Source organism: Carettochelys insculpta, chromosome 13, assembly GCF_033958435.1.
Source record: "Carettochelys insculpta isolate YL-2023 chromosome 13, ASM3395843v1, whole genome shotgun sequence".
NCBI lineage: Eukaryota > Metazoa > Chordata > Testudines > Carettochelyidae > Carettochelys > Carettochelys insculpta.
The window spans coordinates 22,084,594-22,099,786 of NC_134149.1; the positions used below are offsets into that span (position 1 = coordinate 22,084,594).

At 41.7% G+C, this 15,193-nt stretch overlaps 1 protein-coding gene across 1 annotated transcript in view; it reads right to left on the reverse strand.

The window, feature by feature from the left end:
* Positions 1-4,663: 4,663 nt before the first annotated feature.
* The window catches only part of CHIC1 (cysteine rich hydrophobic domain 1), a 35,680-nt gene continuing 25,150 nt past the window's right edge, over positions 4,664-15,193 (reverse strand). The window contains exons 4-6 of the mRNA XM_075008037.1: positions 10,439-10,495; positions 10,150-10,209; positions 4,664-8,406 (exon numbers count right to left, since the gene is read on the reverse strand). Coding sequence (XP_074864138.1) covers positions 8,356-8,406; positions 10,150-10,209; positions 10,439-10,495 — 168 coding nt within the window. The 3' untranslated portion in view covers positions 4,664-8,355. The remainder of the gene's footprint in view (positions 8,407-10,149; positions 10,210-10,438; positions 10,496-15,193) is intronic.

Sequence of the window (15,193 nt, forward strand, 5' to 3'; positions counted from 1 at the left end):
TCAGCTCCACCCCTCCTCGAACGAGGCTCTTTCCGCGGCTGCGCGTTAGTAGATGGCGGCTACTTGTGCTGCTGAGCATGCGCTGAGGCCTTGCACAGGTGCGATGTGGGCAGTGAAGCCGCCAGGCGCTGACTGTGCCCTCAGTGTTCCATGGGCGTAGGTTAGCTTTGGGCACGTGCGGAGCGGGTGGAGTCGGGGGCTTGTGCCGCTGCCTAGGCGCTGAGGAGTATGCCCCGCCGGGCCCAACCCTGGGTGGGATGAGGAGGGCCCCCGGGTTTGCAGCAACCCTTACCCGGGAGCGCCCGACACTCTAGGGAATCCCAGTTCTTAGCTGGAATCAGTCCTGCACGTTGTATACTACTGGGGAGTCTCCTTTGACACGGGCGCAGGGTTTCCGAAAGAAAGGCGTCAAGCCAAGTGGAACCGATGGAAAAATCTGATTGAAATGACTGGGACAAAACTGGGGTGCGTGGAAAAGGTGAGGACTATGAGCAGAATTCAAAAGGCAGAGCGGAGCATCTGCAAAAAGGGAAAAGGCCCGGCAACGGCAAACAAAGCAATAGTTACAGGGTAATCACTGGCACTCACAAAGTATTGTTGTTTAGTACAGGGTGAACCTCCTAATTCAAGACTTGACTGCTGCCTGCAGAGACAATGTGCTGGAGGTCAATATTATCTAACAGCATTGCCTACTTGTCCACTGTTTACTGGGCTCTCAGAAGACATTTAGGGGCAAACAACAGCAAAACAACAGCACACAACACTGAGAGCCCGGACTGGTGGCTGTAAACAAACTTTATGGGACTGCAGGAAACAGATGCATCCATCATAAGTGGTCATCTGGTTAAAATCATGCGAGATTGCAGACATTGCCAGGCAAGAGAGTTTCAGATTGGAGAGGTTCAACCAGTAGTAGTAGGTGTTTGTAGTAGCTCACTTGAATCTCAGGAATAGAGAAGAACTTCATCCTGCTAGGCCCTGTATCTACAAAAAGAAGCAAATCCCTAACCTCCAAAGTGCTTACAGGGCACACACATTCTTTCACCTCTGGTCAGGACCCAAATTGTAGCCCCAGTCCTGCCAGCTCTTTTTCATGTGCTTAGTCAGTAGCACTAACTTAAAGTTAAGCATGTATATAATTATTTGTAAGATGAGAGGCTTTGACTGTAAACTCTCTGTGGCATGGTTTGTAATGTATTATAAATTTGCAATATGGTCAATCCTGAGCATTAAAAACGAGTTAGCACCCTCCTCCAATCATGAGATTGACTTAAAAATCATACAATTAAAAATGTTACGTACATTGATTAACATAGGCCACACTTGGGACACATAATTTAGCTTTTCTCTGCAACAATGATGGATAGTCACTTACTTTATTTTTAAAAATAAAAGTTGATGTTCTTATGCAATAACAGGACTCCAAGAACTGGGGCTTTATGAAAAACAGCAAATTCCATGACACCTGCCAATTGCAAGATTTGGCAAGACTTTATTTGCAGTGCAAGGCACAAGAGTCCACATGTATTTAATGCTTCTAGTTGTTATAATACAAATGTTAAATACATAAATAATTGCCTAAGAAATTGTTACTAGGTGGAAGGAGTGCAACACCTTGGACTATTTACCCACCCCAGAGACTTCCCTACACAATGATAATTACTGCTGTTACGGAAATGGATTTTTCAAAAGGTATCTTACAGAATACAAGCAATATGATGCTAAACACATTTTATACCTACTTGTCACTGGTGTTAATGACTCTATAAAGTGCAGCACAACAGAGAATTAGGCCACAAGAGTACATTTTGCCTGTCTCTATAATTAGTTCTCAATAGTATAGGACATGGATCTAGTCCTGGAAGATTCCAATATACCAACCCTGGCAAGATCTCAGATGGTAACACTGTGCCAGGCCTTATCTGTTTCAAATCATTCTGCTCTGTCTATAATTGGCCTTAGCTGCAATTTAGACAGAAAAATTGCAGCCTCCTTTGGGCCCAAGATCCTGTATCTAAGTCTTCATTGCTCCAAACCCACTGTTTAATCTCTGTCTACTGTGGGTTTGGCCAGGAACTACTTCACCCAACAGTTCCAGGCAGATAACTATAATTGAAGGATTGGTATTAACATAATGATTTCTCAACTTTTTCCAAGTGCCATAATACAGTAAAAGCTCAGTTATCCAGCACCTGGATAACCAGCACATTGGTTGACCAGCAGGGCTGGTGGAGCAGGGATCCAATATCCAGCACCTCCCACTTCCCAGGGGGTGTGCTGGAAGATAGAGACTTTACTGTTATCTTGCTTGGCAGCAATCTGGCAATCTTGGCTTATTTTATAAACAATTCACATCTTTTTTCTATCAATAGCGTTCATAATAACACATTAGATGATAAAATTGAAGGCTTTGCTCTGTTGCCACTCTTCCTGTCTTGGGACTCTTCCAGTCATGCCTGGTGATGTTGACCATTTTATTTCCTTTAAGATTATAACTAGAGGAATTATCCATTAATTCAATTAAAAATCTTTTCTGTTTAGTACAGGGGCCAGCAAGAACTTGTCCACCCAGCCTTTTAATCTGGCCTGCCCCTGCACACAAAGCAGTGTCCCTTAAAGCAAAATCTGTCTGCTTCCGTTGGCCACTTTGTGGTGGAATACTCTAGGGCAGCTAGCAAGCCTGGAAGCTCACCTGAGAATGCTGCTGGCCAGGAGCTACATACGTAAGCACCTCCCAGTGAGAGTCTGAATCTGGCACCGCACCACAACTCTCTCTGACTCTGCACCCCCCTTATAGCCCTCCCTCAGGCCAGAATCTTCTCCTGAACCCATACCCCCTCCTGGACTCCAATACCCTGCCCCAGGTCACTGAGCTGCATGGCAGAGCAGCTGCATGACACTTTTACAGATCTCCTCGAGAGATTGCATCAATGACCTCTTTGTCTGAATGCTGCTGAATGTAGCAAAAACAGAATCAAGCCTCATTTCTGTATGCCTTGTTCTCCCAAGAATGTGGCTGATGCTTCTTGAGTTCCAAGTATGTTATCTAGCTGTAGAACCCACAGGTGATAGTTGCAGCACCAGAGTGATGGTTTGCTTCTCCTGCTTTGTAGTGGGCGTTTTAGATCTCTTTTACTTTGACCCTGCACTACATTATATCCTGGTAATGGCCTCTTTTAGTCATAAATCTGGAGATGGCTATAGGCACATTCCTATGACTGGAGTGCAGTTGGGACTGGACAGCCTCCTGTTCCCAAATGCTGAAGTTCAGCATATCAGCATGGCTTCAAGAAGGGGCTCTCCAGGCTCATGGAGTAGGCATGGTCAGCTGAAGAGATGTGCTGAGAACAGATGAGGTGTTGCCAAACAAACGGGCAGAGGACTTTCAAATTTTAAAAAAATATATATATATGCAAAGGGCGGGACCGGGTTTAGTCAACTGAGCGCAGAGCAGTAGAGTTCAAACAGATAACCAGAAATGTAAGAACAGGCATTGTGGGAAGAGTGAAGGCGAGTCATGACAGTACTACATCACGGTGTCCACTCTGGCACCCCAGCACTCTATCCAGAGTGCAACATGCTCTATGCATCTCGTTGAGGTGTTACCTAGGGTGAAGTAACTGCGGAGATAGTGGGCACACTTTGAAAGTCACAGTGGTGGGGGTCAATTTACTGTGCTGGTGTAGCCTTGGCTTCACTTCTGAGAAGTTCTTATCATTGAGCTCTGATCCAGCAGGCATTGTGGATGCCTTGGATCTGAAGATGGCATGGGCTTATTCCAAAACTGTGGTTCCTTTTGCCCAGAGATCTATCTCCATAGTGTCAAGTGGAAACCAGTTCTTGGGGACCGCCCCCTTCCTCCACAAAAAAAAAACCACACATATCAACAAACAAATTCTATGAAGTAGGATCATGGCCCAGAATGATTCCAAGACCACCTTCACTACCCTCACTCCAACAAAGCATTTGTAGATTGCTGATTCATGGTACTTTGAGCAGGCAAACGTGGTGGTTATGGCACAGATAGCTAGGTAAGATAAACAGGCGTAATTAAAAAATGTGTATGTGACAACAGAAGAGTTTTAAAAGGGCATTCTCCACTTCTACAAGAACCTTCCATTCTTTGTGGTCATTTAACTAGAATAAAAACATTTTGAAAAATGATTCAGATTGGCTGTGTCTACATATGTCCCTTTCTTTCGGAAGGGGCATGTAAATGATACGGATCAGAACTGTTGAATGAGGTGCTGATATGAATATTCAGCGCTACATTATCTTAATGGCTGCCAATCACGCTTCAAAAGAGCTGCTTTCGAAACACAAATTGGCCATGTAGACATGCGTGCCTCAATATAAACCCCAGACTTCAAAAGTCCCTTATTCCCAAAATGAATTGGGAATAAGGGAATTTCAAAGTCCAGGTTTTTGTTTGAAGCACCTGCGTCTACATGGCCAGTTTGCATTTCGAAAGCAGCACTTTTGAAGCACAACTGGGTGCTGGTATGCTAATGAGGCACTGAATATTTATATCAAAGCCTCATTAAACATTTCCAATCTGTCTCATTTACATGCCCCTTTCAAAAGGGAGGGGTATATGTAGACAGCCACTAACAAGTGACTTCCAGCTTCTTTAATGACACAGGTCAATGCAGTAAATTGTAGAGACAAAGCTTATTTATGATTTTATTAAAAAACTTCCAGGTGTGAGGTCCTATTCAAAAAAAGTGGCTATTTACTTGTAAACAGAATAAAAATGTTAAGGACTCAATTAAAAATCCTTTCATACAACTTAAACAACAACAGATTTCTGATGAGTTACAAATGATATTTCAGCTTTATAAAAACAGCAAACACAGAAAACAAAAACAAAATTGCAGAACAGGAATATCACACAACATTGTTTACTAAAATGGTCAGAATTATTTACACTGAATATTAATTGTTTGCCATTTTTATTGCTTGAATGCTATTGTTTATAGGTAAATTAGTCAACTGATGTAAGGAGACACTGATATGCATATTCATATTTTTGCATACAGATTTCTGTACTTACCAAGATGAGCATATGAATTTTAAAAAGACTACATTAAATTTAGCAAAAAATGTATTTTTTCTAGTGTCATACATAATCAAATCTAAACTTTCTACACATGTTCATATACATTTTAATACTTCTTTATGCCATCATAAAACTAGTCGCAAAAAAAGTAATTTTAAAGCCGGTAGATGGGAGTTTTCCTTCTCTGCCAATATTCTAACACTTCCTAATGCAGAAATCTGGAAAAGAAAATCATGATCGAAGTATTGTGAAAAACTTCACACTAGACTTAAGTAAACTATGTTTCCAGACTTGCTTTTTAGGAAATGTATGGCATATTAAGTTTACAGATATTCACTTAAACTGGTTCCCTTTTCTCTGTCCTCTGCACAGTATTTTCTCTTTCATTTGAGTCAGTCAAGGCACTTTCCTTTCCATTTGCAATAAGCTTTGTTACCGCTGCTATTTGTTGGACTGCTAGGGACCCTCTCTGATTAACAATAACTCATTATGAATGGGTTTTTACAAATTAATATTTACTTACAGCTCTTAAGGTCATATAGATTTTTGTAAGATAGACAACTATCAGATGAATGTTCATATACTAAAGAAAATGATAGCCAAAATAGAACCTGTAGGCAAAATGCTGCCCACAGCTTAAAGAAACATGTGACTATTTTTATCTTGAAATGAAAAAAATGTCATTTTAATTCAGAAAGTATTTCATGCTGGTGCTTATAGCACAATCCAAAATTGCCTTGTCTTTATTCAGACAGTTTGCCTTAATCTGCTGTTTTGGCTCTCATGCTCATGGCCATAAGCTAGTATTGTCACATAGTTAGGCAGAATTTAGGTGACCATTTCTTAATTAAAGTTTAATGGGAGTGAAGACTAAATAATTTGTAGTGTGACATTTTAAAAATCTACACAATTTATATTTTAAATGTGTCATTTTTCTACAGGTACCAGTGCAAGTTTTTTAAATTAATGACATACAGTCTAACTGGGGAGAATTGATTGTATTTTCTCTCAGCCTGATGCAGTGTTTCATAAAAATGTGTTCTGAATCAGATGGAACACTTCTGACCTGCATATCCTAAGGTCAGACAGACTTGTCTCTAAAGGGGAGAATTGCTAATAGGTGTGAGAGTAAGGAGTGTTTAGTATTCACTACTACTGGTAACATCAAGCTTTCATTGGCTGTTTTTGTCCCCTCAGCTGCACAGGAACATTTGGAAAATATTGTCACTCAGAGGAAGAAAAGAAATAGGGAGACTGGTGTAGTTTCTGGGCTGTTGGTTAACAAAACTGAGAGGGAATAATTATTAACAACCTCTAGCATACCAGTAAGAAGCATCTACTACTTAAGGTTTTAAGGTATCAAAAACATTGACAATTATTCTTTTATGAGCAACATTAGCTGCCCAGAATCCTGTTTTAAACATAGAATATAAAATTAAGCATGCTATTTCAATTCTATTTTGTGAGTTTTTAAGCATTTTCTCTGCTTGACACCCTTAGACACATCTCAGTATAATATGGCACTATGTATAGTTCTGTGATAAAAAGTTTATCTGTAAGATGCAGCTAATGTTATAGTCAAACACTATTTTAGACTTTTTAAAGTACTTACATTCTAGTGTTTTAAAATGCAGTTAGCGGATACTGATCTACTAATGTAAACTGAAGCCAGTCTATTAAGCTGACAATCCATTTCAGCATTCAGATTTCTCAGCTTGAATCATCTTGGTAACTGTTTGGAAATTACACCACAAGTACAGGAATTTCTTGCTCATCAGCATAGCAACAAAATGCATGAAGAATCTGACTGAAGACTATGTGGCTGTCTCCGTCCCTCACTACTGTCACGAAAGGCTGCTAGAAATCACGACAACTGCCGGTATTTAAATGCAATGGTTTAACAAATGCTTTCTTCTGTTCCAACAAGGATTTGTACCATCCCTTTTCAGTATGGATTAACATTTCACAGGGAAGTCTAAACTCAACAGGAAATGAAAATTGTAGGCATCATACAGCATCACAAATAACTAAGCAGTGCCTGGATAAAAAAATTATGATAAAGTCCTTGAGGCAAATAACTCATCATGACTTGCATCAAAATGATTGTTTTATGGTTCCTATTATTCTGTTTTTGACAGCATGCATGATGATCTTTTTCACACTGGAAAGGATGTAGTTTTAATGAACTGCTTACTGTGTAAAAAGTAATATCAGGTACCACAGTGCTATAAAAATAACAGGTTTAATTCTTTGTCTTGATTACCTGTCCCAAGTAGGTGGTTTTAGTTACAATTCAGTCCAATTGCTTTAAATTTGCTTCTTTGCTTTTTTTTTTTTTTTTAAACCTACATATTTTCCTGACTTCTGCATATTTGTGTCTTGGAAACAGGCTTTTAAGATGATCTGATAATATATTATTTGCAGTCTTCTCCACAAATGCAACTTTTCTAAAGGATGAGAATACTTAAGCTTCCTTATTTCAGGTGCTAAACAAGACACCAGAAAATCCTCCAAAGAAACACAGAAATGTTATTCATTTTTCATCCATTCACTAACAAAGTGCATCTGAGCCTTACACCTGATAGTATGCACAAACTCATTATGGCTTTACCATAAGAATGGCATATGAATGAGTCCCTATAATCAGGATGCTAATAAATGTCATTAATAGATCTATGTAGAACTGTTGGCAATACAATCAGAGCTACATTACATTCTGTAAACCTTGGCATACCACACTTTACATTATGCATTGAGGCACTATTTACAAATCCACAGATGGTAAAATAATTAACCCTCTAATGTAAGTGATGATTTTTCAAAGTGCAGGACAAAACCAGTGCTGTTAATAGCAAGTCCTATGCAAGCAAGTTATATAAAGTCATTGCTAACTATCAGACGCTTACTTGGATGTTTCTGTTGAGGATTTATAGAAATGGGATTTTAGAATGAAACACAGTATGATGTAGTGTTAGGATGTACATGTGGAAACAGCAAATATGGAAATTAATAAGGCAGCATGCTCAGACAAGTTTTAAGCAGCACTGATGTTAGCTTCTTAGTGGCAACTATATTTCTTATTGTTAAAAATTCAGAGTGCAACATAGAAGCCTCATTTAACATAAAAATGTGCAAATTGTTCTCTTCTGAAACAAAAGAAAACAACATAGCAAGGAAGATATTCTACCAAATAACATTTTAAGTCACAGCAAAGTAGACCATCTTCTTTCCAAAATCATCTACAAGGCACTAAGAGTAGGAAATGGCAGGTAACATGAAAGACTGAATACTGCTCCTCAATCAGGTCGAAATATGGGATATTTTGGTAAGAATTCTATTAGTATTACCTGTTGAAAAAGAAAAAATACAAACATATTAACCAAACTGATTAATTCTTTAGGATGTCAGTGCAATTGTATACACATTTATTGCCATGTGCTTGCTACTAGATTTCACATGCATGGAACTTATACCATCCAGACTTGTGTTATCAATATTTACACACACACACACACACACACACTCTTCTCTCTCTCTCTCTCTCTCTCACCCTGGGTCTCATTGTAAAGGATCTTGTATGCAAAGGCATTCCTTCCATAACCTTTTCCACCTTATCCAGAATACCTCATCAAGGTGTGGGAGAACACTTTAGCGCGTATTGTTGAATCCAAAAACTCAGTTCAGCTCCACCCACTGAGGGGTTCATATTGGCATACATTCAAACTACACTTGAGCTGATCATGGTTGAAGGTAGGGTTGGTACAAGGTATATCACATATGCAAAATACATAATCATGAATCAATTTATGCACATATTTACACTTACTATATCATACCACATGCTACAAGTGTGTTTACACTAAGCCGAGGACTGACACTACAATGATTGATCCACTGGCCTTTGATTTATCACATTTGCTTAGATGTGATAAATCAATTTCCAAGTGCTCTCGTGTCAATGCTGGTACTTCACCAAAATAAAAATAGCCAGTGTTGGCGACAGAGCAGCCTCTGCCGACCTTACCACTTGCCAGACGCCACAGTGAATAGGTCAACTTCAGCTACGCTATTTGCACAGTGGAAGTAGATCACTGGCAAGGGTTAGTGTAGCCAATGCCTGAGATTGACCTACTGATTTGTAGCCAGTCTCTGTCTAGAGCATGAGCTGTTCATGCATTCCACTATATGCTAGGCCACAGTTACAAGCTCTCACACATTATAATCCTACTCTTTTCTACTAGCAATACCTTTTACAGATGTATAAGGTTACTGCAAATTATGTTTTATTCGTTGCTTCATATCCTTGCTAAGATCTATAGTTTAGTGACGTGGGCCAGGCCACCACTTTCCACAGCTCCCAATGGCTGGAAAAGGTGAACTGCAGCCAATCAGAGCTGCAAGCAATTGCACCTGCAGTTGCACAGGTAAACAAAGCATCTGGCAGCCTGTGAGTGATGAACCCTGGCAAACCACATCTGGCCCACATACTATTGCCTCCTCCTAGGTAAACGCAAAGCAAAAAAAAAAAAAAAGATGAATTAGCCAAAAAACTACAAAAGTTAAACACTTCTAAATCTAGGCTATGCTGGCTGCTTGTGAGTTATTTACAGTTACCTGAATAATGTAAAAAAGGATAGGCTGGTTCAGTGGCTGTTTAATAGGTGGAGAGGAACTGAGGGAGTGCTAAGGAATCTGTAATGTCACCATGACAAATAAGACTTCAGAGGGCTCCTGAACTGTTGTCTACTATTCAACAAAGATCTTTTATAGTTAGGCTCTGAGCAGACAATGTTATAAAGGAAAAACCCTGTTTTCAGATGACAAAGTCTTAGTTTTAAGAAGGGCAGCTTCTGCCTGTGGTTTATCATCATCTTTGTGTATCAAAATGAAACTGAGTCATTCTACTAGCCAAGAGTTTCTGCAGTGAGTGACACATATGGCGACTTTCCAAAGGTTGTGGGAACATTAGCTGAGAAAAAAATTACTTATAAGGAGACTGAAGGGTAAAGAGTCTGGTGATTACTGACATTTGAACTACTGAATCACACTGTAGTGAAAGGTTCTAAAAATGTAACAAAAATAATACTTACATATTCCATCATATTGCTAGTTTCACATTTCCTTTTACTCAGCTTCCAGTGCAAACCAAGCTAAGAAAATTAAAGGTGTACTATTGCATTATTTCTTGTCAACAACATAATATAAGCTTCAGCAGTATCTGTTTGGGTGTTGAATTTAGTATTTTAATTCCAGTTAGCATTCCTGTATTCCAAATGCAATATCTTCTAAATTGTAAATTCCTGTATTCCTACTATACAATTTTATTAATTCTAAATAAAAGTGCGATATTTATAGAGTCTAGTCCTTAATATTTCTTACCTTATGATACAGTCTATTATTTTCCCATTCTAGCAACTTCTGAATTGATCTTCTAGTCTAGGAAAGAAAGCCAATTATTAGAAATAGCTCAGATGCTAGTCTTATTCCCAAAGGTCTTAAGAGTTATATTGCTGCTCTCAAGAATCACTTTTAAAGTGGCAACATACATTTTAAGAAAGGGTAACTAAGCAAAGAAAAAAAAATTCACCTTGGAGAAGTCTTGCCTTCTTTATTCCACTTGTCTCAAGCACAGAAGCTGTGGCTACACTAGCCCTCACCTTTCAGAAGGGGCATGGTAATGAGCCACTTTGGAAGATGCTAATGAGGCACTTACATGAATATGCAGCACCTCATTAGCATAATGGTGGCCCCATGCATTTCAAAAGTGCTGCTTTTGAAAGGTGTGCTTCCTGGGGGGAGACGGGCCTTTCAAAAGGGCCCCCCCCCCAGACTTTGAAAGCCCCTTTTCCCAAAACCAAATGGGAAGAAGGGGCTTTCGAAGTCAGGGGGCCCCTTTCAAAAGGCCGGTTTCCATAAGCAGCGTGCGTTTCAAAAGCAGCACTTTTGAAACGCGCATGCCTTCATTATGCTAATGAGGTGCTCATTACCATGCCCTTTCCAAAAGGTGGGGGCCAGTGTAGCTGCCGCCAGATTGTACTGGTAGGAGAGTAGGGGTGTCTCATCAGAATTATGGACTGTGATTTCTCTATAAAGACTGAGAAGTTCCATTATTCCAAATACCTTTTTCAGCCGTACAATTTTCAAGTAATTGTGGACTCAGCTACTTTGTGCCCAAAATGTTAAGTCAGCAAATCTCCATCTTGCATCTGTTACTGGTCAAAAGATTACAACCCATGCAACCTGGTCACGGTGATCTACACAGTTGCAACCTGTGGGGTCCACTATGTAGCTCACATCTAGGAATAAAACAGCAGTCAAGTAGCACTTTAAAGACTAGCAAAATAATTTATTAGGTGACCTAACAAATTATTTTGCTAGTCTTTAAAGTGCTACTTGACTGCTTTTTTGTTTTGATAGTATATAGACTAGCACGGCTCCCTCTCTGTTACGTATGTAGGAATGAAACTATGCATGTTGAAAAAAGTTCCAGCATCTGCAAGACTCAGCATCTGCATGCTTAGCAACATAGGACTCTGAGGCTACGTCTACATGTGCCCCAAACTTCGAAATGGCCATGCAAATGGCCATTTCGAAGTTTACTAATGAAGCGCTGAAATGCATATTCAGCGCTTCATTAGCATGCGGACGGCAGCGACGCTTCGAAATTGACGCGCCTTGCCGCCGCGCGGCGCGTCCAGACGGGGCTCCTTTTCGAAAGGACGCCACCTACTTCGAAGTCCCCTTATTCCCATGAGCTGGGAATGCCCTTTTGCATTTCGAAGTTTACTAATGAAGCGCTGAAATGCATATTCAGCGCTTCATTAGCATGCGGGCGGCAGCGACGCTTCGAAATTGACGCGCCTTGCCGCCGCGCGGCGCGTCCAGACGGGGCTCCTTTTCGAAAGGACGCCACCTACTTCGAAGTCCCCTAATAAGGGGACTTTCCTTTCGAAAAGGAGCCCCGTCTGGACGCGCCGCGCGGCGGCAAGGCGCGTCAATTTCGAAGCGTCGCTGCCGCCCGCATGCTAATGAAGCGCTGAATATGCATTTCAGCGCTTCATTAGTAAACTTCGAAATGCAAAAGGGCATTCCCAGCTCATGGGAATAAGGGGACTTCGAAGTAGGTGGCGTCCTTTCGAAAAGGAGCCCCGTCTGGATGCGCCGCGCGGCGGCAAGGCGCGTCAATTTCGAAGCGTCGCTGCCGTCCGCATGCTAATGAAGCGCTGAATATGCATTTCAGTGCTTCATTAGTAAACTTCGAAATGGCCATTTGCATGGCCATTTCGAAGTTTGGGGCACATGTAGACACGGCCTGAATGTATCATCCTGACAGTCTACTCCCTGCACTGGCTCCCAATACGTAGAATCCAATTTAAGATCTAAGTTCTGACATTCAAAATCCTCTAAGGGACTGGCCACAGGTACCTAACAGATCACCTGTCTTGCCACCAGTTCAGACTTTCCATGGCAGTTATATTCCACCAGAACAAGGGACTTTTTTAAACACTATGAGAGTCACAAGTACAGGGAACAGAACACACATAGGCACGGGACCTACAATATGGAGTTTACAAAAGTAAACTTCAAAACAGTTGCTTGGATTGCCAAATGGAAAATTCATTTTTTTAAATAGTCAAACTATTTCACCAGTAAGGTGAAAGAGGAGGAGACAAGACATCTATAGAATTCAAGGCCACAAGGGCTGTGATCTAGTCTGATCCATGTGTATCACACTCCATAGAATTTCACCCAGTAATTTGTGTCAAACCCAGTAACTGTGGTTGAGATAGAACATTTCTTTTACAAAGACATCCAGTCTTGATTTAAAGACTTCAAGTGGGGAAAAATCCATCACTTTCCTTGATAAATTTTCCTTATTATTAAACTGCTCTCATTTTTTAAGTTTGCATTTTGTTCCAGTTGATGTAGGTCAAACTCCAACCCATGGGATTTTGTTATGCCATTGTCAGTGGGGCCAGCAGCCTTGCTGGACTCCTGGGCAAGGCAGGGGGTGCTGCTCCAGGCACCAGAAGGGGCAGAGCCTCAGGCAGAAGGGACAGGATGGGAGCAGCGAGACATAAGTGCTGCTTGGACTGCAATGTCCCCCTCGCCCCAAATACTGCCCAGGGCATGCCGTGTGGTGCTCTAGCAGTGATTTAAAGGGCCAATGGTTTTGGCTGCTACCCCTGCCACAGTAACAGCAACAGGCAGTTCCATGCCCTTTTGCATTGTCCAAGTCGGGAAGCACTGAGATACATGGACAAAAATTGTATTTGAATAGACTGGGGTGATCCATAGTTAGCTTGCAGGCAAGACGTGGTTCATCAGGTTTAGCCTCTGGTCGGCCACCATGTACTTTATTTACCTGCCTGCTGGCAGATACAGATGCTTGCAACTCCAAGTGGCTGGGAACATTGATCCGTGGCCAGGGGGGCTACAAGTGGCTGTACTTGCAGACATGAATGTAAAAAATCATTTGGTAACCTCTCAGAGTCTAACCTTGGTGAATTGCAACCCACCTGCAGGTTGCTTATTGCCCACCCCTGGATTTGATAAGGCTCTGCTACACTAGAGCACATAAGATGGCATAGCCCCCCAGCATAGTATGTAGGCTGACAGAAGGAGTTTTTCCCGCAGGTGTAGGAATGTCACCTCCCCAAACAATGTTATCTGTGCTAACAGAATCACTCTAATATCACCACAGCTGTGCCTACACTGGTTTGGGGTTTGTTTGTTTGTTTTTTCTTTTGGAGGCATAGCTAGATTGCACAAGGATGTGTGTTTTCCTTTATGCCCCTGACTGACAAAGATGACACTAAATTTTGACTATAGACAGCCTAGTTAGAGTTCTTGAGATCATCTCTGTGGACCAGTGAAGGAGGGAAAGTGAGGCAGATGTAGCTGTTGTGCTGTATCCTGCCATGGAACGGCACTCGAGGAAGAGCCAGCTGCATGAGAGCAGGCCAGTGGGTTAAAGCACTATGCTTTTTAATCTTGGGAACAGGGATGAACACTTATGAGGTCCAACATTAAATGCATTGTCTCCTTGCACACCCCAGCAGAAGTATGGCCTCATTACAGCTGTGTCTACACAGCCCCTCCCTTTTGAAAGGGACATGCAAATGTGGCTGACTAGAAATGCAAATGACACAAATTTAGATATGTCATGCCTCACTTGCATATTCCCACATGATCTAGCTTCCTGAAGAGCCATTTTTGGAAGCCAAAGCAGCCGTGTGGATGGGGTTCCTTCAAAAGAAAACCCTGCTTTCAAAAGAACACTTCTTCCTAATTTCTGAAAGGGGGACCTGTAGATGCGACTTCTAAAAGAAAATCTGAAACATTTTGGTTCCCTCTGCTTATGGAATACCCCAAAAATCATATTATGGGATGCAGCATGGAATTAATATCAACTGAAACATGGGGACATGGGAAAATGCCTGCCTACATTCTGCTTCACTCCAAGCAGCTCCATTATTGTAACTTTCATGAACGTATTAAAGGAGCTGTCAAACCACTTTGCTCTCATATAGTGCCACCTTTAGGCTTTTGTTGGGTGGAGTTTAGTGCACCATCCTTTTCAGTTAGCTCGCTAGACAGAGAAACAAAACTAGACAATGGGAGACATGGACCAATCTTTTGACCGTCTGTAACAGCTTCAATTTGCAAGGAAAAATCCTGATACAGTATACCCTTGAGAGATGTGCAACCAAGTTGCATGTCTCAGGTTAACAAGACTGCTGCCCCTGATAGGAACAGTTTCCTGGTCCCCTCTGCTTGTAGAAGCCCTGCTTAGTTTCCTGGCTCCAAGGAATGGAGGGGAGCTGGGAGCCATGCTGCCCCAGGTCCCGGCTCCCCTCCACTGGCTGGAGCCAGAAAACTGACCAAGGCTGCTGCAAGGGGAGGGGAGCCATAGGCTAGTCAGTTTCCCGGGTCCCACAAGCTCTTGGTTCTCGGCTCTCCGCCACTCTGGGAGCCAGCAAACTGATGAGCCCTCATGGGCTGGTCAGTTTCCCGACTCCAACAGTCCCAGGGGAGCCAGGAACCAGGTTACAGCCTGGTTCCTGTCTCCCCTCGACTTGCACAAAAATTTCAGTTATGCAGGAGTTGCAGGAATGCAACCCGCATAACTTG